General features: G+C 53.6%; 1 protein-coding gene across 1 annotated transcript; it reads left to right on the top strand.

Annotated features, from left to right (window-relative positions):
* Positions 1-5,197: 5,197 nt before the first annotated feature.
* SLC35F6 (solute carrier family 35 member F6) lies at positions 5,198-23,159 on the top strand. The gene is made up of 6 exons (XM_032391603.1): positions 5,198-5,393; positions 14,373-14,445; positions 15,194-15,365; positions 15,603-15,815; positions 16,553-16,663; positions 17,946-23,159. Exons 1-6 carry the CDS (start codon positions 5,317-5,319, stop codon positions 18,413-18,415), a joined length of 1,116 nt encoding a protein of 371 aa, XP_032247494.1. The 5' UTR covers positions 5,198-5,316; the 3' UTR covers positions 18,416-23,159.
* The last annotated feature ends 456 nt before the right edge of the window (positions 23,160-23,615 follow it).

Raw genomic sequence — 23,615 nt, forward strand, 5'->3', positions numbered from 1 at the left:
TACAGTAGCAATGAGAAACTAATACAACTAATAAAACTAGAAGTAAATCATTATTGTTCAGACCATGTTCAGTTTCTCCCAAATATTTCAAAAATATCTTTTTTCAGTTAGTTGGTTCACAGGTTGTATTGTTTTAAATGTAACTAAGCATCTAGAGGGCCAGTAAATTTTTTTTATTATTATCTGGTTTAAACCAAATTAATAAAAACTGAATCCAAATAAATAAATAAATACATAATCAATAAATATAGCTTACAAGTCACTCACTACTGACCTGGGCAAGTCACCTCCGTTCTGGGCCTGGACTTCCTAATCTGAAAAGCGATGGGGTGGGGCTAGACAAGGTATTCCCTCTGGGATCTGCAAAACCAGATGCAAAGGAGGGAGGGTTCTCAACCTGGTCTGTGCCTTAAAATCCCGTACAGATTCCCTCACTCCTCCTCCCAAGGATGTTAAATACAAGAGCTTGGGGGTTCTCCTGTGTGAGGCCCACATCCCAGAGGCCGGTATAAATTTAGAGACTTAACAGAGTCAGGGAAAGAAAATATCCTGGGTGGGACGCCTGGGTGGCTCAGTCAGTTAAGCGTCTGCCTTTGGCTCAGGTCATGATCTCAGGGTCCTGGGATCGAGTCCTGCATCAGGCTCCCTGCTCAGTGGGGAGCCTGCTTCTCCCTCTCCCTCTGCTTGTGCTCTCTCTGTCAAATAAATAAAATCTTAAAAAAAAAAAAAGAAAATATCCTGGGCTTACTCAACAGCATATTCAAAGGAAGATTTTTGCTTCATGACACACCAGTTCAATTCAGCCCTCATCATGGTTTATTCTCCCTGAGCAAGGGAGCTGAGCTGGGAACCAGACCAGCAGAGTTGCCAGTCTGAGCAAAGGAAATACAGGATGCCCGGTTAAATTTGAATTTCAAAAAAATAATGAATCATCTTTTAGTATAAGTGTACCCCCCAAACAATATTGGAGATATGCTTATCCTAAAAAAATGACTCATTGCTCATCTGAAATCAAATTTAACTGGAAGTCTGTGCTTTATCTGAATCTGACTTGATCGTGCTCCCAGAGGACCAAGGCAAACACCAGTTCCCAGGATCTAGTGATACACTCCAGAGGAAGGTGGGAGGGGCTCCCAAAAAGATGTTAAGAAAGAAAAGCAGAGAGAAGGTTTGAGAATGACCTTATGAGAGTCTGAAGCTGGAAGGAGCAGGTGACTCCTAATCTAATCATCTCCAGTCACCATAGAAACCATCAAAGTCAGCCGGAAAAAGCTGGTGAACTCCACCATCTACCACCTCTCTGCCAGGGTAGATCATTCACATTCCCCTCCCAGGATAGGTCTGGTCGGGAATGGTTCCACTGTCTCGGTTTCTCTCCCAGGAGACAGCTGGGACCTGATCCTACCCTCTTCCTCCCACGCCTCTTCTTCCTGGCAGCCACAGACTCAGATGACTGCCTTGTAGCAGCTATCCTATTGTGAGAGATAGCAACTGGATACCTAGCCCCGTGTTGCAGAAAAATCAGAGCCAGATAGTGGTTAACGCAATACAAATAGATTTTATTCAGGACTATTGCAATAGAGGAAAAGAGACCTTGGTGTGCAATAGGGCTCCATTCCAAATACAGCCTGGGCAAGTGGGAATTTATAACCAAGGAGTGGGGTGGGGGTCGGTGTATGGAAAATGACTAAGAGGGCTAACGGGGATTCTGGCTAAACCGACCTAACAGGATTCTTGCTGAAGACAGGCCCAGGTGATCAAACATCACCTGGGAGATAGTGGAGGATGAAGAACCCAGTAAGATATGGAAAGAGATCAGATATGGAGGGTAGGGGCTTCTGGTTAAACCAACTTAGCAGGGCTGTTACCAAAACCGGATTTTATATGGAAGTGCCCATACAAGAGTGGAAGAAGATTTGTTTGGTCAAGCAAAAAAGCTTTGTCACCTGTCCATGAGGAGGTCACATTCTAGCAGGGGAACAGGACACGGGAGGGAAATGGCCCAAGGACATACAGGAAAAGCTTGTTCAGAACAAAACAGGTCTGACCTGGACTGTCCGTCCACATATCTCTGTCCCTTCCTGAGTAGAGTGACTCTCCTAATCCAAAATGTGATTAAATTGATTGGGGAAATGTTCAATCTTTCAGACAAGACACAGGCAGGCAGTAAGCTTTGAATACAAATGCAGGAGTTTGCAGTGACGCATTTTATATCTGACTCTGGAAATTAGAGGCTCTTTGAAGGTAGCATGCAAATTTGTTCAAAATGTCCCCAGCCAGAAAACTGGATCATGCACTTATGCAAATCATGAGACATGCTTTTTAAGGCACAGCCTCGGGTCCTTCTGTGTACCTCTCTGCTGGGCCAGCCCTGACCTCAGAGCAGCAATACTGATTCTCCCCATGGGGCCTCCCACTGCACTTCCACATCGGTCCTCCTTCCCTTTGCACACAAGTGCTGAACGTTATTGTTCCCATTTTACAGATAGGAAAGTAGGGCTCTGAGCGATGAAGACGACTGAGCCATGGTCACTTTGCTCTAAGGGGCAGAGCCAGCCAGAAGCTGCCCTCTCTCTCTTCCCTAGTGTAGGACAACTTGCACAGATGTCATTCCACTCCTGAAGATTCTGCACTTTTAGAGGAACATGAAGAATGTCCTATCTCCCTCCACTGGCCTACCCACACACAGGATTCTGTGGAAGGGGCACCCCTAACACTTAGTAAATTTCTTCCCTTTGCTAAAAATTTGCTAAATTTGCTCCCTTTCATGTAACTCCAATCTTCAGGGAAGCTGCTGTCTTTAATCAAGACAATCAAATTTGAGCAATTCAAGACAACTTCTCCTCTGATGGCCAAGAGCACCACACAGAGAAGACTGGCCCACCTTTGACTTTGTACAGGCTCAGAAAGTTTTGAGGTTTGGTTTGTGGCATGTTCCTTAACCCAGGAAACCAGGGCTTCCAAAATTATGAGTCCACTCTGTATCCAACATACGCATTAAGCTCCATCCCTGAATTTCATCAAATAAGAATCTGGAAGATTTTGCAAACATTCCCACCCAGATTCCTCTCTACTTTTCTCAGAATTTCCATCTCCTGAGGCTCTGATGCCTTAACCCAAGGCTCACTGCCACCCGTAGACATTAATGTTAACCCTAGTTTTCACCTGTGAAGCCTAGCCAGTTTGGCAGAGACCTGGAGCCTCACTCTAGGTCACCCCCCAGTGCGAAGGCTGGCTGGTCACCCCCATGGCATCCACATGGTTGTCTCTGCCTGGAATGCCCTCTTCTCCACCTGAAGCAATCCGGCTTCTCCTTCAAGTCCCTGCTCAAATCTCCCTGGAATTCCAGCTTCATGGGACTGCTCTGAGAACTGAGGTCAAGTACAGGTGGACACAGACAGGGGCACTGAGCCAGGACAGCACTGATTGTCACTGTCCTGCCCTTGCTCCTGCCCCTCTTGAGAAATCCACCCCCTTCCCAATTCCCTCTGCCTCTTACTCACACTGCTGCATAGTGACTGGTGGGCTCACCCCTCTCCTCCATAAAATCCTAAACTCCTTGAGGGCAAGGATCTTATCTTGCTTGTCTTTGGCACCTCATCCCTGGCTCTGGGCCTGGCACTTAGGGAATTCCATGTATATTTGCCAATAAATCCTCCTGTCTCCTGGGCTCCAGGGACAGCAACTTGATGAATGTCAGAATACTGTGATAAATTAAAAGTCATTGTATGATGTGGCTGTGGACACAGACAAAGACTGTTCTGCTAGTGACATCCGGTCGGGCTGGGGACACCACTGGTCATTAGGAATGTTTACTTCGGGACAGAACCCTTGGCTTGTGGGGAAAATGGCCCAGAGCCCCACTAGGTGTGTCACTGTGGCCTGTAGGAACTGTCTCCAATAGGGACAGGGCTATCCAGCTGGTGTGGTCTGCCCTGTCTGCCCTCATGTGTCTCTACAGGCCCAGGGTCTCAGTTAATATTTTTTGATAACTGCATGGATTCCTTTTAAATCACATGAAACTAGTTGTGTTGTTGAGGACAAGAAGCTCAGAAGAAACTTCCTCTGTATCTGCATCTCTCTCACTGACTGAAGAGAGCAGGCTCCTAGGAAGGAAGCACAAAAGTTCCCAGAAGGTCTGAGGGTCCCAGACACACTCTATGCTCACTCGTGCCTCTGTGCCATCCCACTGGTATTCCCTCCTCCGAGAACACCCTTCCCCTAGTTACCCCCAACCTTTTGTCCAGGACCCCACTTGTGCACCTTCCCTGTCAGGTCTTCCTGCAATAGAGGGGTCTGGTGCAGTCCCTTCAGAGTTCTTCTGATTCAACACTGGTCATTTTCACAAGTTCAAAGCAGTCTTAGGGCCAGAACGAGGAGTTGGCAGGCAGGTCCTATATCTGCACCTCAAGTAGTAACAAGACCTGCAGTAATGGGGAAAATGTGTCCACTAGGTCGGAAGGAGTTGCCCCAAGGCTTTGCACTCCAGCATGTGGTGTGACAGGGCATGGGATGCAGACTAGAGGCCTAGAGATGAGGACAGAGGACAGCTGGGGAGCTGAGAACTAGGATTTTAAAAGCCGTGAATCCTCAGCAAACAAGACCACTAGGTCTTTCCGCCACAGATGCCTCAGAGCAGCATCCTGGGAATCCGCGAAGGAGCACTGGTGAAGGGGCTGTGCCCAAGGTACGGATCTGGGGGAGATTGAAGAACCTACATGCACACCCCCATTCCATCACTCACTAGCAAGATCATAAGCTTGGCTTCTCTCAATTTAGTTTCCTCAGCTATGAAATGGTCTCCCGGGGAATTGGAACTAGATTCCTGAGCCACTTTTCTGGAAGATGTGAACAAGTCATCCAGAGACACGTTCCAGGCTTCCCGGGGGTTCCCTGTGCAGGAGAGATGCCCATGAGGACGTGTCCACTTTGTGATTGTCTCTGACATCATTCGGCTCACGATCTCTTTAAACGGTTTACAGAACGCTCTGACATTCACAATGCATTCCCGTTGCACGGTCCCATCAGCCGCTTTTACAAACGGGAAGACCTGGGCCAGTAACTGGCCACTGTCACCCTGCGGAGACCAGAGCGCCGGGGATCTGCTCCGCACTGACACCGCAGGGCTGCCCGGCGCCCGCCCGGGGGGCGGGGCCACGGCGCGGGGCGGGGCGGGGCCGGCTCGGGTCACGTGACGCCCGGCCCGGAAGCGCTCGCTCTCGAGCCCCCCGGGTGACGGGGTCGGGAGCTGCCGCCTGGAGCGAGCGGGGAGGTCGCGGGGGTCTCTGCAGTTTCCCGCTCCCCGCATCCGCCGCCATGGCCTGGACCAAGTACCAGCTGTTCCTGGCCGGGCTCATGCTCGTCACCGGCTCCATCAACACGCTCTCGGCCAAGTGAGTCCGGGCCCGGCCGGGAGGGGAGGGGGCTCAGCCGGACCTGCCGCGGCCCTCGAGGGCGCCGGCGACCCCGCGCACCTTCCTCGTCCTCCTCCTTCTCGGCTCTCCTTTCCCGGCTTCACCGGCTCGCCTCGTTTCTCCGGTCGGTTCACGCGGTTTTGGGGCCCCCAAGGGGCGCGAGGCCCCGGGGAAATATGGACCGAGGCCTTGTCGCCGGCTGGAGGATCCGAGCCCCGCCTTTGATCGCTGTGTGCTTGATCCCGGCGAGTCACCTCCCGACTCCATGCCTCAGTTTCCTCATCTTTAAACGGAAGAGTTGGACCGGTTCCTCTCTGGCCCCTTCCAACGCTGGCTGGAGGCCGGGCCCTTCAGGAGCTTTGGGCAGGGGTGAGGTGAAGGGGCGCTCCCGCACTTGTGCACGCCGGCTACAATAGAAGCCGTGAGGGCCGAGTGACCAGTGAGCGTGGAAGGCTGTCGCGACAGAGATGGGGGTACCCCATGGGCTTCTCATTGAGGAGAGGTCAAAGCTGGGCCTTGACATTTTGGTGGGATTTCTACATGTGGCCAGACGCGGTTGCAGGGAACAGCAAGGCCACATCGAAGTGTATTGTAACTAGCACCAAATGCCCAGGCCGCATTTTATCCCACAATCAAAGAAGGGCTTTTGAGCAGGGAGTGACATGTTAAAGGTGATATGATGAACCGAGTGGTCAAGATGAAGAGTAGTTTGGTGCAGGGGAAACCACTCGGAGGCTGCTGCAGAGCAGATGAGGGAGGGAAGAGGGGGCAGTGAGGCAGGCAAGGAGGGGACAGGTAGGAGAGACCAGGTGCAGAATGAAGCCATAAGGCCTGACCCACAGGATCGAGAGAGAGAGAAAGAGAGTGACCCCTCCAGGGTTTCTGCCTGGGAGAACAGAAGTGTCATGAACCCCGACAGGGAGGGCAGGTGCACAGTTCAGCTGTGATGCATGAGGGTGAGGTGCTTGTGGGACCGGGAAGACAGGACCCCAGGAGGTTAGGGATTGAGGACCCGGGGCTGTCACGAGGCCGAGGGGTTGAGCATAGCCTCCTCTGTAATGTACAGGAGACCCAGAAGGCAGCCCCTTCTCCTGGCAGCGCTTTGTCGCTTGCTCTGTCCCCACCTCAAGGCAGGGCCCTCCTGCCCCCTCAGTTTACCATTTCAGAACCCCCAGTACCCGGATCCTGGCCTTTTTCTGAACCGATTCCAAAAGGCATTTGGAGAAGAGTAGACAGTGGCCCTGTCCCAGCCAGACCTCACTTCCAGCTGGGCCCTGCCAGGCTCCACAGCAATGCAGAGTCACACCAGTCACCCTCTGGGCTGTGCTCGAGGCCCCCTGGGCGGTAGGGGGCTAGGCATCTCTTATTCAGTGTTGAAGTGTTCGTTCAAGTGCTCCAGAGGAGAGACCTGGGAGGGAGGTATCCAGTTCAATTCGTCAGCCTTGTATAAGGTACCTACACGGTGTGAAGCACTGTCTGGACTCAAACTCAGAAGGTTTGAGAAGCTTAGACTCAGAGGTGAAGGGGACAGAGCATACACACTTGATGACCAGTGTCCTCCCTTCTCCAAAGGAAGTGCAGCTCTGGGTAGACCCCCCTCCCCCCCGTCTCTGGTTTGTCTGTGTCTATGTTTTGAGCTGGTCTCCTGAGCCCTGTGGCCTCCTTAACTGTAAAGGAGACTCAGCATGAGAGGTCCCATCTCGGGATCTGAATGCAGCAGGACAAGTCGTCTGTCTGTCCATCTGTCGTACCCTCCAAGGCCTCAGTCAAGTGTTTAGGGAGTGGCTATAGGTCTGCCAGGGCTTCTGTCCCCACGGAGAGTCGAGATGGCCAGTTATTACTGGGGTAAACTGACTCAGCTCCTTCCCGGCCAGGTAGGAGGCCCTGGGATCCTTGGCCTCAGGAGGCCTTGCCCTTGGAGGCTGCCTGAGAGGCAGGAAAGAGACTCCCACGTGGGGACCCAGGCTTTGGCCCCGTCCCCTGCCAGGTCACCTGATGTGACCTCAGGAACCTCCCTACCTCAAATGGGCCCCAGAATTGGGCCCTAAACAGCGTTCTGAGGTCAGACTTTGAGAAGGATGCCCTCAGAGAGAAAATGTGAGAGAGCGGCTGTGTACATCCTGATGGGAATTACCGATTTGCAATCACACTCTGACCTGCAGTTTCTGGCAGGACAGACAGACTACAATGTGACCACAGCGAGTGCTAAGCAGCCGCTCTAACCAGGGCCTGGCCCTGCTGCGGCCGCCTTTCATGTGTTCGTTTAATGAACTCTCGTAACCGGCCTATGAGGGGGATAAACTCCCTGTCCCGGGATCAGGAAACTGAGCTATGGAGAGATGGAATCACTTGCCCGAGTTCAACTCAGCTGGTCAGTGGCAGAGTTTATATTGAGCCAAAGTAATCTGGCTTGAGAATCCAGGCTCTTAACTATCACTATGGGATGAGGCTAGGGACTTCTCAAGTCATTTTTCAGGGCATTTAAAGCTGTTAGAAACATAGAAATCACCCATCCTAATCCCCACAATTTATAGTCTTGGTCCCATGAGAAGTTTCTTTTTGTGACTAGCTGGCTGGCATCAGAGTGGGGACCAGAAGCTAGGTCTCAGCATTTTAGTCCAGTCCTCCTACAGTGGCAGTACCCCAAAGTTCCGCTTCCTTGGGGATCACCTCTCGCATCTCCCCAGGGAGAGCAGCCAAGCCTGGCCCACGGAAGTTGTAGTCCCGCAAGCGACAGCTCCCCTCCCTGCCGCCAGAGTGCCCTCCCTCTGGGACTGGGCAGCAAAGCTCTGTCCCAGCCCAGGGGATCCTGACGTCATCCTACTTCGTTTCCCCCTGGAGACAGGGGGCCACTCACGGTTCTCATTTAGTGTCTCCAGTAGCCTCTTTCAGTTCCTTGACCTGTAAAATGTCCAGGGAAGACGAAACTTGCGGCGGAGGAAATGGGTGAACACCTGCCATGTGTTGTGCTGGGACCACAGGGTGGCTGTCCCCCGGAGGAGGCCACTCTGCCTGCTCAGCAGGTCTGGGTAGGCTGCAGGAGACAGGCCTGCCCTTGCTGCGATGGGGGCAGGGGTCACATACCCACAGCAGAAAGCCACCCATCGGCCTGGCCCTTTGGCCCTGTCCCTGGGCCTCGGCAAAGGGCCCTTCCAGTCAAGCGGTTGCTTCTGCTTTCTGTGGCTGCTTTCTGCCGCCCCGCTCACCGGGGCCTTCTGCTGATACATCTCCTGCACAGCGGACAGTCCCCACCCCCCAGCACTGCTCAGGGCTGTGCCTGAACTAGTGCCTGTCTGTGGGGTCCTGCCCATTTCGGAGCCCCGTTCTCCTGAATCCAGCTGGGGTTCTGCATGTCAAGAGCCAGGGTCAAGCAGACGCTCACTAAGTAAGGCTCAGGTGCCCTCCTAAATGCTGCAGGCTGTGAAGCCCACCCAGCCAGAGAGGGGCCGGGGGGTGACTTCCCCTCCCAACAGTCAGGCCCCTGGTGTGGGGACCCTGTCACGAAAGTGGCAGGAGGCCTGGAACCCCTGGGTCTCTAATAGGGAAGGACTCTCTCTGTCCTTCCTGTGCCAGCTCTAACTTCTGCCTTGGTGGCTGACCCCACCCTTAAATCTGAGGAGCTGGCCTGGGATAATTGCTTCAAAGGGTTCCTGCACCAGCCCCAGAACGCCTTAAACCAGGAGGGCAGTGTGTAGAGTGAAAAGAGTGCAAGGCATGGGAGTTTATGGGATTAGATGAGTCACTGGGCCTCTCCAAGCCTCAAGTTCATTGTAAAATGGGCTTGACTTCCCTCCTTTCTTCCCAGATGCAGGGTAGGCTCTACTGAGGCAGATTGGGTAATACTTAGATGAGAGGTCGCGTGATCGTTTATCACCAGCTGCTGTGACACCAAAGAGTGGAGCAGCCCTGCGGCCTTGCTGGAGATCCCAGGCAGGAGAAAGGCGCTGACTCACTGGGCTTAGCAAGCTGGGGGCACCAAAGGAAGTGGCAGAGATTCTGCGGGGGACTGGACACCCGACCGTCAGTCTGAGCTAGCCACATTGGCCACTTCCTCAGTCTGTCGGCACCCGCTGCCCTCACGTGGCCACGCACACCTCTCAGAATGCTGAGCTCTGAGTTTGGCCAGGCCGGAGTGACTCACCCCCAGCCAGGGGACCCCACCCCCGGCCTGCCGAGGCCCCTCCTAAAAGAAGCCGGTCTCCTGGCTCAGTCGGTAGAGTGTGCGACTCTTGATCTCAGGATTGTGAGTTCGAGCCCCATGTTGGGTGCAGAGATTACTTTAAAAAATTTTTTTTTAATTTGAAGAAAAAATTATAAAAGAAGCCGGTCTCTGCCAGCAGAAGGCAGCTCCTCATGTAGCGTCAGCCTGCCTCTCGGGGGTCCCCACAGGCTTCCCCTCCTGCCCACGCGACCATGGCCTTCTATCTAGAGAGAAGGGAGGGCCCATCTGCAGAGCTGGCCTCTCTCCACCTCAGCCAGGGGAGTGGGAAAAATCTGGAATAAGAAGGTGATGGGAGAAATTCATGGAACTGGAAGTGGAGACCCCTGGGGACTAGCCTTTCTCGGCGCCGGATGAGCCCTCTGTCCCTCAAGCGCTCTCTGATCCCTGGGTTTTTTTGTCTGTCAAATAAGGAGCTTTCTGAGATGATGGTTGAGTTTCTTTTCTGTTGGCACTTTGTGGCTCTGTGGCCCTCCGGCCACCTCTGCTTCAGCTGGCCAGGTGGGTCCCAGAGAATGGATGTGCGCTCTCAGGCTGGAGCAGAGCGGGCCGTATTGACCCAACACAAGGGGACAGACTCCTGCTTAATAGAGGGGAAAGAGGGAGAAGGGGCAGAAAAGGACTTTCACTGACTCCCTGCCATGTGCCAGCTCTTGTTTTTTGTTTTGTTTTGTTTTTTTAAGATTTTATTTATTTATTTGACAGAGAGAGACACAGTGAGAGAAGGAACACGAGCAGGGGCAGTGGGAGAGGGAGAAGCAGGCTTCCCACAGAGCAGGGAGCCCAATGCAGGGCTCGATCCCAGGACCCTGGAATCATGACCTGAGCTGAAGGCAGACACTTAAGGTCTGAGCCACCCAGGCCGCCCCATGTGCCAGCTCTTATATATCTTATTTATACTTTTGACAGTTCATCAGTGCTGGCCTTATTATCCCCATTTTATAGATGAGAAGACTATTAACTTGTCCAGCCTGTGAGACTCAAAAGTCATGAGCTTTCCATATATTCTGCTGCCTTTTCTGAATGCAAATTGAAGCAGATGGATTTGGCCCTAGACCCGCCTGTTGTTAACTGTGTGGGTCTGCACCCAGCTCTCTCCACCCCTCCGCCCCAAACCATGAAGTCCCCATCTGTAAAATGAAGAACATGAAGCGTCCAGCACAGGCCTGGCACGAAGTCAGTACCCGGTGAATTGTACATTTATAAAAACATGCAGTGAAGTGTCTTGCAAACAGCTGTCCCACCTTAGGGGCCCTTGCTGTCACCCCCCGATCAACAGAGCCTGGATCTTGGCTCTCGTTCTGTGCTATCTGGGGTCCATCTGTGCCTATGCAATGAGCTGAAGCCTGTCTCACGACCAGGATGTGAAGCCTGACCCTAGCCCCAAATCTCTGCAGGCCTGAACTCCTCTCTCTCTGAAGAAAGGCTGGGCAGGGCCGCCTGTCCTTGCGACACCCAATCCCTTGGACTGCAAGCCCGCCCCAGGCATTCAGATACAAAAAGACTCCATTTCCCAGGCTGGGAACACTGCCAGCCCCAGCTTGTTGAGGCAGATCCACCCCTTGGGGAAAGCAAAGAAGGCCCCAGGGGTGGGAGAGGGAGCTCAGCATCGGCCTTACAGCCAGCTCTTTGCACTTGGTGCCCACTCCTGGGGGACAAGCCCAGCGGGTCCCACCAGCAGGCGGCACCTCCCCCGGTGGGAAATTAGGAGGCAAGCATACACTCCCTCTGGACTGTAGTACCTGCCCGTTCGCCAGGTGGAGCCTGAAAATGCCATTATTCAACAACAACAACAAAATGGAGCTCCTGTATGCCAGGAGCTGGGGATCCAGAGATAGAGAAGTTGCTGCGTGCTGAGCTTCCACCCTCTCAAGTGGTAGTGACTCGAACACACAGAGGGATCGATGTGTGAGTGGTCGTTAGGGTAAGCTGCGTAGGCAGTAGCCCGGGGGGGAGGCGGCTCTACCACTAAATCTGGGGTTCTTCTGGAGCCTGCCATGGACTCTGGGTACACCAGCGTGATGAGGAAGGGGCTTCCACACGTGCCCTCGCCTTAAGCTTGTAGTTGACCTTCATGGGCTTGGCAGAACCCCCCTTGTTCCTCCTGGAGGAGCCCTGGCTCCAGCTGCAGGAATTTCCATCTCCGACGTGCTTCGGGGCAGCTGGCTCTGCACTTTGGTAAAGCAGGACCTCTTTACTCTTCCTCGCTTCTCCTCTGTTACACTCAGTTGCCTCACCCAGGCCCTCCCAGAGTGCTCTTTCTGCAAAAGCAAGCCTGAGTTGGAGAGCAGACCTGCCTTGGGGGGGGGCCACGCCATTGTCTGTGGCCCCCACCTGCATCCCATGTCCTGTCCTGCCTGGGGATCCAAGAGCCAGAACTTGCAGCAGATGGGGCAGAAATGAGACCCCACAGAGCGGATGGTTTCTTTAGTTGTAGCTTTCTTTGCCCCATTGGTACTGGGACTGGTTACAGCCTAGTCCCCTGACCCAGATTTCTCTCCACGTTTCCAACGGGTCCTGTGAGGCCTTCTCACCACCCTTCAGCTCTCCTTTGACCCTCACCATTCCCAAAAACCACAAGCCCTCCTAAATGCCCCTCCTGGCATCTCTGGGATGGGTGGGGTCTCCCGCTGAGAGCTCACTCACTATGAGCTAAGTTTGCCCTAGCCCTGTTTTGTTCACTGGCCCTGGAATGTGTTCAGATCAATGAGTAGATGTGGTCTCGCCCTCAGGGCCAATGGGGAATTCTACCACCATTCAGCCCCCCCTTCCTGCTGCCAGCTTCCAGGCGTCCCCTGTCCCCTCCCCAAACTCAGGGCACAGGGAAGCCATGGCTGGCCCGGATCTTTGTCAAACCCAGCCCTAACCAGTGTCCCAGGCTTGCAGCCCTGTGGGGGGCACAGAAACAAAAGGCTTCCCCCTGCCTTTTGAAACTTAGGCTGGTTGCCAAAATGAGCCAGCGGAGTAGGCCTGGGGACTACCATGTGGCTGCTCTTGACAGACATTGTAAGGAAAGACATTTGAGAAAAAGAAGTCCTGAGTCTTGTAGTTTAGAGACAGCCACCGCCTAGGCGTGGGGCGCTGCAGAAAGAAAGGGTCCAGGGCCCACAGGACACTGCCCTGGGTCCGCATTGACTCGAGTCAGCTGTGTGATGTGACAGACTCCGTTAGAGCTGTGGCAGCGAATGACAGGATGTGTAACATGAAGGAGGGGCAGCTGTCTTGCCAGGCTCGGTCTTGGCCAGATCCCATGCACTTACCTCGGGGCCTGGGCCCACCTGAGTGCTTCCAGAAGTCAGCAGCCACGGGAGTTAAAGGTTAGGAAGGGCTGGGGCTGTTTAGCCACAAGATGAGAAGATTCAAAAGAAGGTAAGAAAGTCTCCAAATATCTAAAGGACATTTTTTTTTTTAAAGGTTTTATTTACTTATTTGTCAGAGAGAGAGAGAGCACAAGCAGGGGGAGAGGGAGAAGCGCGGGGCCTGATCCCAGGACCCTGGGATCATGACCTGAGCCAAAGGCAGACGCTTAACTGACTGAGTCACCTAGGCGCCCCAAAGGACTTTTAAATGAAAGAGATTAGATGAGACCCCAGGGACCCAACGAAGCCCAGCAAGAGTGAAATTGGGGGGCAGGAGCTTTAGTGCAAGGGCGGCAGACGGTGCAGAATGATTGGTGGTAGCTGCCCATGGCGCTCTGCCGCAGAGGATTCTGGGCTTGCGTCTGGGTTCGCTAGGGAAGCGTGCCAGACTCAGTGATGCCATCTGGCCCGGTGCTGGCCGGGAAGCCGCTCCACTAGTGCCATGTACTTGCCACCTGCTTCCCAGTTAGTGCTAGAAAGACCCTCCAAATGCTGCAGGTTACAGGAAGGTGACCGGGTGTGTCAGGCAGTCATTTCCCAAGGGCCTGAATGCCCTTGCAGACCACAGGCTCCTGATATTTTTTGTGCCATCGGTCCATTTGACAGTCTGGTAAAGCCTAGAATATTGTTTTTAAATGTGCATATAGGGGCGCCTGGGTGGCTCAGATGGTTAAGCGTCTGCCTTCAGCTCAGGTCATGATCCCAGGGTCCTGGGATCGAGCCCCGCATCGGACTCCCTGCTCAGCGGGGAGTCTGCTTCTCCCTCTTTCTCTGCTTCCCCCATGCTTGTGCTCTCTCTGTCTCTCTGTCTCTCTGTCTCTCTCTCAAATGAATGGGTAAAATCTTTAAAAAAAAAAAAATGTGCAATTAAAGGTTTGGATTACAGAAAAAGTCACTTATGTTGAAATAAAGTTATCAAAACATTGAAAAAGCCAATTTGTGCTATAGTAATATGTGTGTGTATACACTTCTTGACACAGAATATTATAAGCAGTGGGTCTAATTACTGTGATTTTGTAGTAGCAATGATTGTAAATGCCACTTCCCGGTTCCTGCAAGGACTCTGACGTGCCGAGAAGAGCAGCCGTGACTTGTGTGTGTGACAAAGTCACAGGTACTGCGGGGCTACATTCACAATGTGTGGAAGTGCTACATTTCAGCCAAAGGTTTCTGCCCCCCCCCCCTTTTGCTGTCCACGATCCCAGATGAAGACTTCCTGCTGCGGGAACTGGCCTCTTGGAGAGGAAGTCTCACGCCGGACCAGGTCCCCGAAGTCTGGCCTCGGTGTTGAGAGGAGCGAGCTTGTCCACAGATACCGGGGCCAGGGTTGCAGGCTGGCGCACTGCCAAGGGTTTCACCTTCTCTGTCTCTCCGCTGCAGGTGGGCAGACAACTTCGTGGCCCAGGGCTGCGGAGGGAGCAAGGAGCACAGCTTCCAGCATCCCTTTCTCCAGGTATCCGCCCCATCCCTCCCCACCTCCTATCGCCCGGGCCTCAGGTCAGGTGTGCCCCGTGAGGCCCTGCTGCTTCCTGACCTGGGGTGGAGCCTGCCTGTATTCCCAGAAGAGCCCTCACTCGCTCCCTCCCTCGCCGGAACAGAGGCCAGGGTGTGAGTGCCCACGGAAGGGGGCAGAGGGCACAGCCCTCTCTGGGAGGGCTGCATGAGTCCCGGGAAGCAGTCATGCCCTGGACGCTGCAAGGCCAGCCCTCGCACGTCCACGTCAGGACCCATTTGGAACACATCAACCCCAGTAGCAAAACCGGCTCGTCATTCATGGGAAGCCCAGACTCCACTGGGATGGGGCAGACAACATAAATGGAGGCACCGTATGGCCAGACTGGGAAGCAGAGGCTCATATTTCAGCCCCTGCTTTCCCAGCAATTTGCTCTGTGACCCTAAGTAAGTTCCTGAGCCTCTCTGGGCCTCCGTTTCTCCATCTGGAACTTGACCAGAGGTTGGCCTAGATCAGTGGTTTTCAGACCAGGCCCTGTGCAGCCTTAGGGTTTCCATCGAGATGTTTCTAGGGGTTAGGGCTTAGGCCTAGGAGGTAGTCTCTGGTCTTCCACACACAGCAGCTCTGCTTTTGTCTGGTTTATATGTCAAGTCATAGGTAAGCTTTCATGTGAAGACAGGCTGTGTTAAAATTTTGTCAAAGGTGATTCTCCTTCCAGCTGTGAACTTGTAGGGTTCCGTCCCTCCAGGCAGTGGGCATGTTCCTGGGGGAGTTGTCCTGCCTGGCGGCCTTCTTCCTGCTCCGCTGCAGAGCTGCGAGGCACCCAGATGCCAGCATGGATCCCCAGCAGCCCTTCAACCCCCTTCTTTTCCTGCCCCCTGCCCTGTGCGACATGACGGGGACCAGCATCATGTATGTGGGTGAGTAGCCAGGCCAGGCTGAGAAGGGCCCGAGGGGGCACTGGTGAAACAGCCACCCCTACCCCAGCTCACCTCACCCCTGCCTCCTCCCACACTTACACACGCGTGTGCATGCGTGCGAGCAAGATTTACTGAGCACATACTATGTGCAAGGTGTGTCTTCAGCCCTGAGGGCACCTCAGGGACTAGATAGCCTTGGCCCTCAGGAGCTAACATCGTGTGTCTCTCTTCTCCCAGCCCTGAACATGACGAGTGCCTCCAGCTTCCAGATGCTCCGGGGCGCAGTGATCATATTCACAGGCCTATTCTCAGTGGCCTTCCTGGGGCGGAGGCTGTCGCTGAGCCAGTGGCTGGGCATCCTTGCCACCATCGTGGGGCTGGTGGTTGTGGGTCTGGCCGACCTCCTGAGCAAGCATGATGATCAGCACAAGCTCAGCGAAGTGATCACAGGTGCGGTGAGGGTCGGGGACCCAGGGGCTGCCCATCTTGTCCTGTCCTCCCTGGGAGCCCAGCACAGTCAGTCAACAGACTTTTGCAAGCTCTTCTCTATGCCCAGCCCTGGGTGTGGGTGCATGGGGGACGTGGGCCTGCATCTGCTCTCGAGGTGACAGATAGAATGCAGAAAAGCACAAGCAGCATGACACGGGGTAGATAAGGAGTGGGAGGTCAGAGGAGGGAGAAGGTTCATGCTGTGACACACACACACAAATTGCTGGGTCTGGGACGGGGAGGGACCGAGTGTCTATTGAGTGTTTACCAAGTACCCAGCCCGGCAGCCTCTTCGACAATGACGGGACCCCTCTGGTCCTCAGAGGATGGACTAAACCAGAAACGTCTATCACCAAGCCTTGTGCATCTCAGAAGACCTGCTTATTACCTCGCTGTGCCCCTCACAGGCCCAGGCGGGCCTCTGGATCTTCTGGAGCCTCGGCCCAGAGTGGTAACAGTGCCTGCCCTGCTGGCCTGCCCCACCCCTCAGGGGCCAGGAGACCAGGCATGGGGCTGTCACGACTGCCTCACGAACTACATGCTACCCTGCCAGATCGGGGGTTATCGTGTCCCTGTGGGAGCCGTCCACCCCAGCACTGGGCCCACCACCCTGCCGAGGGCCCCATGGCCGTGCTCCGTCCTCGCCCCCCACCCCCACCCCATGCAGCCCAGCCTTACCCTGGCTCGCTTCCCCACAGGGGACCTGTTGATCATCATGGCCCAGATCATCGTCTCCATCCAGATGGTGCTCGAGGAGAAGTTCGTCTACAGGCATAATGTGCACCCGCTGCGGGCGGTTGGCACTGAGGGTGTGTGAGCACGGGCTGAGAGGGGTTGCTGTGGGGGCACCCAGCACGGTGGCATGTGGAGGGGATGCACAAGCAGGAGCGCAGGGCAAGGTGCCGGGGTCCACGGGGAGGGGATGAGCCCCCACCCCCAATCCTCCCTCCCTTCCCGACGTGTGTGCTGACAGAGACTGACCCCAGAGCTGGGGGGGGGGAGACGAGGTTGAGGATGAAGGGGATGCACGCCCCACTCTAGAGGAGTTGGCCAACAGGGAAGGACCAGACAGTGCGTTTGAGCTCAGACCACTTGTGCTCAAGTGCTGTTTCACTTGACAAGCACATCTGAGTGTCTTCAGGATGGGGAAGGTGGTGGTCGAGCTACAAGAGTGGGAAGGAGGGAGAGCTCCAGACAGAGCAAAGACGTGGGGAGCTGGCCACGAGTGTCGAAACAAGTAAGGAGTGGTTGGTGAGTTACAGGTTTGATGTTGGGACACTGATCGGGAATTGAATAGGTCAGGGTCTTATTATGGAGAACCTTGAATGTCAGGCAAGTGGATTTAATCCAGACTTTAAGTGACAGACAGGGTGGAACCACCAAAAGTTTTTGAGCAGGGAAGTAACTACCAAAACCTCTAAGCTTTAAAAATACGAGGCCAGCAGGGCAGATGAGCGCAGCACAGGCCACGTGTGGCCCGTGGACCCGGCAGGGAGCTGTGCGTGCACCACGGGCTGCTGGCACAACGTTAATCATCTCGATCCACCACATCATCAAGCACATTGTTGTATCCACTCGGTTTTTTCCCCAGTGAGGCTTTCTGAATGGAGCAGTGCGTTGATTCACATTCTGGTCCACTCCTGGTCACAGACCAGTGACCCTGAATTAGAGAACTCTTGTTTTTCCACGCTTGTGAGAGCAATGTCCTGGTCGCAGCTGCCATTCTTTTGTGAATGCATACAACAGAATTTAAGAATGCCAGAGAACATTGGCAGGGTAGCTATTATCTTGTGAAAGTGCGCGCGTGGGTACGCGCCTGTGCATACGTATACCGGTCACGATATAAAATGTATTTGTTATTCTTGGCCCAGTCAGAAAACGTGATTACAGTGGAGAAGGGCAGCTAGAGCCCCCTCAGTAGGCCGCTCTGCACTCTGGATGAACAGGAAGGAGCTGGTGTGAGGCCGCCGGGACGGGTGGCCGGGAGGGAGGGAGACCAGCGCAGCCCCTGCTGGGTGGGCTGAGCTGGGGATGGGGAGGGGTGGGGCGGGAGCTGAGCAGAGAGGGCAGCGCGCTTCCTCCCCCCCACAGGCCTCTTTGGCTTCGTGATCCTGTCCCTGCTGCTGGTGCCCATGTACTACATCCCCGCCGGCTCCTTCAGTGGAAACCCCCGAGGGACGCTGGAGGACACGCTGGACGCCTTCTGCCAGGTGGCCCGACAGCCGCTCATCGCCCTGGCGCTGCTGGGCAACATCAGCAGCATCGCCTTCTTCAACTTCGCGGGCATCAGCGTCACCAAGGAGCTGAGCGCCACCACCCGCATGGTGCTGGACAGCCTGCGCACCATTGTCATCTGGGCACTGAGCCTGGCGCTGGGCTGGGAGGCCTTCCACCCTCTGCAGATCCTGGGCTTCTTCATCCTCCTGATGGGCACCGCCCTCTACAATGGGCTGCACCGCCCGCTGCTGACCCGCCTGGCCAGGGGCCGGCCCTCAGCAGAAGAGGGCGAGCATGAGAGACTGCTCGCTGGTGCTCGGACTCCCATCAACGATGCCAGCTGAGCCTCTGGTGGGTTCTCTGCTGCTACCTGGATGCACCTTGTCCACCCTGAGGCCGAGGGCACACAGTGGACAGTGTGCTGTCCCCAAGGCCTCACCCTGCCCCTCCTCTCAGACCCCCCACCCCCCCCCCCCAGAGCAGCTGCTGCCACAGGAGATGACCAGACACCCGGGTGCTCCTTTGTCACCACCCCCTACAGCCCCCACAGGCCTGAGTGCGGTGACCTACCCCCCGCCAGTTTCCCCCCCCACACCCCCCAAGCCCCTCCTGCAGGGCTAGCACTAAATCATGAAGTGGTACTGCAGGAACGAACAACCCTGAGATTTCCTCCTAAATCATAAGCTAAATTCGGTTCTCCAGAGAAGAGAGGCCAGTGAACAAATTCAAACCAGAACTAAGCGCCGTATTTTCTAGAACTTGTAGGCTCTTCGCTAACCCTGTCTTGGAGACCTAAGTTTTAGCTGGACTCTGCCACAAACTCAGCATATGTCCCCCAGCCCATTACCTAGTGGCCCTGGGCCTTGGGGTCCTCGTGTGTAAAGCAGAAGGTGCAGATGCTGTGGCTTCAGTACCCTCCAGCCTCAGCCGGGCCCATCCTGTGGGAAAGGAGGAGCCCATTCTTTGGAAATGCCCCTTTGCCCACAGTGCTTCCTCCCCATGCCAGTGTTGGTCCTTGCTCCCACGCTCTCAAGGCCTCCCTGCCTGGGGGAGATGTCAGGGGGAATTCCAAGCAGCCCTTAATAGCAGCTTTTATGAACTCTTCACCTTCCATTTTAAAGATGAAAAGACTGAGGCCCAAAGACGTAAGTGGTTTTGTGAGAAGGCTCTCCTGCTGTGGACTCTGGCCATGCACTTGGGATCCAGAGCACATCTGGACCTCAACCCCACCCCCAGCAACCTGACTCCCTAAATATCCCTCCAGGGTGATGAATTTACCAGCACTGCACCATTTAGAGTAATTCTGGTATCCTAGGCATGTGTTAAATGCTCAGCGGTAATCCTCTGGCGTAACAACCTGCTCAGGTGCGTGCAGATGAGGAAGGCGTGGCCCAGAGGTGGTTAACTGGCTTCCTCAACGGAGCCAGCAGTCCAAGCTAGGTTCGCCTGATTCCAAACCTACAGCTCCACCCACCGTGCAGGTCTCTGGGGTCTTTGGGGTAAATTTCCCATGGCCGGAATAAAAGCTTCACGTGCTGTTGTCCTCCCCACCCTGAAGAGAGGGGACTGGCATTGGGGACCCCAAGGAGCGGAGCAGCCCTTCCTTATGGAGTTCCTCATTCCGTGGCAGTTTCTGGAACCTCAGACCATTTTTCTGGGCAGCTCAATCAAAACAAAACACCGAATGCCTTCCTTAAAATAGATTCTGGGGGAAGGGATCTTTGACAAGCAAAGCCCTCAGGCTGTGTGGAAATCAGCAGGTTATTACAGTTTATTGGGAGAGGAGGGCCTCTCCATGCCACCAGCTCCGAGTCCCAGGGGCCCCGGAGCTTCCGTGGGTCACAGTGTGTGCCACAAAAGAAGGAAATGGAGGGTGAGTGTGGTGGGGACTCCAGCCGCCCTGTCCAAAAGAACTGGGGCCTTACAATGTCGTTTTAGGCTCTATTTTTAAAAACAAAAGGGAAATTGGCAGTGTGGCTTTTTTTTTTTTTTTTTTTTTAATGGGAGGGAAGGAGCACAAGGGTTAAACATCAGGCCTGCCACCAAATCGGGCAAATCACTTTACCTCTGGAGCTTTGGGTCTTCACATCTCTAAAACGGGAAAGCCGGCCCTCCATCTTGCCGGATGAACACGAAAATCACATGAGATAATAAACCGAAGGTGCCTGTAAATGCCAGCGCACGGTGGACTGTCGTGTCAGGCCGCGCTGTCCACCAGGGTGGTCTGCCGGGGGCACGAAGTCCCAGCAGAGGCCCAGCGCAGAGCATCAGTTTTTGCTCAGAGGGGAAGAAATGTTTTAAAATACACCATCATGGAAAAAAGTACACCATCATTGAGGAGAATACAAAATTCCAATCTATCTTAAAACAAGATGCCTCAAGAACACTTCATGCCGACGGTAGATACCCTCCCAGCCCCCGGAGATGCGTTCACTCTCCTGTCGCTCAGGGGTGCTCTGGAGGGTGAGTTCGAGAGGCCTTGCTGGTCGTGTGGGCGGGAGGGTAAGGACCACCACTCGCTCTCGCTGAGTGGAGTAAGGGGGTTCGGAATGGTGGAAGTTTGGTGTGGAGGTTCCGAACACCAAAATCAGAACTGACTGATACTGGGCTTCTGTAAACATCAGTTCAAAGACTGTAATTTAAGCCATGTGCATCATAGCAGACTGCTCAATCCCTGCCCCTTGCAAAGTGGTCTTGGAGGGAAGCCTAGGGCAGGGGCTACCTGCAGGACCGCCATGCAGCACCTGGGGTGGCCCTCGGGCTCCGCCACCAGGAATCTGCCCGCAAGGCAGAGATTTAGCACCATACCAAGTGGTTCCATTTGCCTTCACTTTGTCCAAAGGTCTCTGCTAGTTTAAGAAACAGCACTCAAAGAGGTCAGATCTCTGACCCCTGCTGAGGACAGTAGGAGGAGTGGAGCAAAGGGCCTCCTGGTGCAGAGGAAAGAAGTAGAACCAGAAGTCAGCTGTGTTCGCAGCCCCGCTTCGACTTTGGGTGACCTTGGACAAGTCATGTTACCTCTCAAGACCTTAGCTACCTAAGAGGTTCTCAGCGTTACTAAATATGTATACCTCCCTGACCTGCTTACAGATTAACCTCATGCTTTCATATTTGCCTTGGTTAAAAGCCCCTTTGGCCTTTTGTTGACTACATCCTTTCTAAACTTAAGGTCAGCAGAGAATTTCCCCTAGCTATAAAAGTTTATAAATCACCCATCTTCATTAGGAACACTTGTCAAAAAATCTTCAGTAAAGGATTACTATCTCAGAATTTAGCCAACTGTATTGGGAATGGATGTGCTCCAAGGGCTGTGGATCTGTGAAAGAAAAACAGGAGACAAATGTGTAAAGAAAGAATGCCAGCACAGTGTGATGTGCACAAGAGGCCTTTGTATGAGATACAAAGGAAGCTGTACGGGGGCGATCAGCTAACTCAGCCTAGAACCAGAGAGCTCCACTCAAGCTGGGTGTTAAAGACTGGGCAAGAGTCCCCGGGGAGACTTCCTCCAGGAGGAAGGAGCAGCTTGTAAAAAAGCACGGAAACATGTAAGTGATGTATTCAAGAACTGCAGGGAAGTAGACAGGTATGCCAATAGGCATGCAATGCTAAAAGTGGCCAGAGACAAGGTCAGAGAGGTGGACAGGCGCCCAGGTGGTGCTGTACCTTTTAGATTTTGCTGAGGCATGAGAACTCTGTCTGTAGACAGTAGAGTACCCTGGGGGAGTTTTAGGCAAGGGAGTGATGTGATCCAAATTGCTGTTTGGAAAGATCACTAAAGGCAGAGACCAGTGAAACAACGTTTAATTAATTAGAGTGTGAACTAGAGAAATGGTGAATGAATGCAAGAGCCATTCAAGGAGTGGACTTAATTTTAGAGCCCTTGGCTGTCGGATCTTCTATTGCATAAGCCATCACCAAAGAGTGGGTCTTCTGGACCAGACTGCTCACCCCACCTTCCATCACAGTGGACCCACGGAGTGTCCCCAACTACAGCTGCTTCCCTTTTCTTTCCTGCCTTCCTTTGCCCTTTTTTCCCTCATTTTAAAACTCGTAAAATACACACAACAAAACACCATTTTGACCATTATGAAGTGTTCAGTGGCATTAAATTCTCGTTGTCGTGCAGCGGTCCCCACCATCCATCCCTAGAACTTTTTTATCTTCTCAAACTGCAACTCTGTACCCATTCAACACTACTCCCCATTCCTCCTTTCCCATGAGCCCCTGACAACCACTATCCTACTTTCTATGAATTTGACTACTCTAGGTACCTAATGTAAGTGGAATCATGCAATAGTTCTTTTGTGTCTCTTGTGTTTTGCTTACCAAAATGCCTTCAAGGTTTATTCATGTTGTAACATATGTCAGAATTTACTTTCTTTTTAAGGCTGAATACTATCTCATTGTATGTATGCACTACATTTTGTTTATTCATCCATTTGGACATATTGGGCTATTGTGAATAACATCGCTGTGAGCAAATACCCGTTCAAGTCCCTGCTTTTAATTCTTTTTGTGTATACCCAGAAGTGGAATTGCTGGATCATATGGTAATTCTACATTTAATTTTTTTGGCTGATCAACATACTATTTTCCACTCTGGCTGCACCAGTGAACAAGGGTTCCATGAAATCACTGATTTCATAATGACATTTTCCCTGATTACAATACATGTTAACTGGAGAACGTTTAGAAAATGCAAGAAAACAAAGTGTAGAAAATAAAATCTCCTTTATTCTAACTATCCAGATGTGCATTTGGCCGGAAGGCGTATTATCTCCAACATGAAGGGAAGGGGTCGTTTCCCTAGGAGGATTCTATTGCAGTGCTGGAGAGTGTGATCCAAGACATGGTCATATCCTGGCTGTCCCACGACCCCAGTCATCAATAACGTTCATGCAGGTAAACTGGCTTCTGAGCCATATTCGTGGGGTGTTCCTGGGAGGGTCACAGGGGCGACAAGGGGTTGTCCCATTCTCTGTGGGTCTGTCTCCTCATCTTTAAAAACCACTTCAGGGTTAATAGGCCAAAACACAAAATGTTTGAATAAAGTGATTTCTCTTGAGAAACGCGTTCTGCAAACGCACTAACTACATCTTCAGAGTAGAGCTTTCTATTTCCAGCCACAGGGCGCCCGAGGACGAGGGTCCGATCTCTTAGAACTGAGCACCCGCCCCAGCAAACAGAGGGCAGAAGTTCCCGCCTCCTTTAACTTCTCCAGGTTCCCATTGGCTGATTCCTACCGTCGATTCGTCACGTCCCCGCTCTCTCCTCCTATCGCCGCGCGCCGCTAGCCTTCCGGCCTGTGCTCTCATTGGCCCTTCCCGCAGTCGCTCTGCGCCAGGGGCGTTCCAGAGGCAGCCACTGGGAGTTGCTGAATTCGTTTAAAAAACGCCGCCAGTGAAGTGGCAGCGCGGGCCCTGGAACCGCGGCGGCGCGGGGGGTGGCCGGAGCACTCACCTGGTCGGGGCACGCGGCCGGGACGTTCCCGGGCTTCTCCCCGGACGCCAGCCTCTGTCCCCGGACCCCGAAGGCCGAGAAGAA

The sequence above is a fragment of the Phoca vitulina genome, unplaced genomic scaffold (genome assembly GCF_004348235.1).
Source record: "Phoca vitulina isolate PV1807 unplaced genomic scaffold, GSC_HSeal_1.0 scaffold63, whole genome shotgun sequence".
Classification (NCBI taxonomy): Eukaryota; Metazoa; Chordata; class Mammalia; order Carnivora; family Phocidae; genus Phoca; species Phoca vitulina.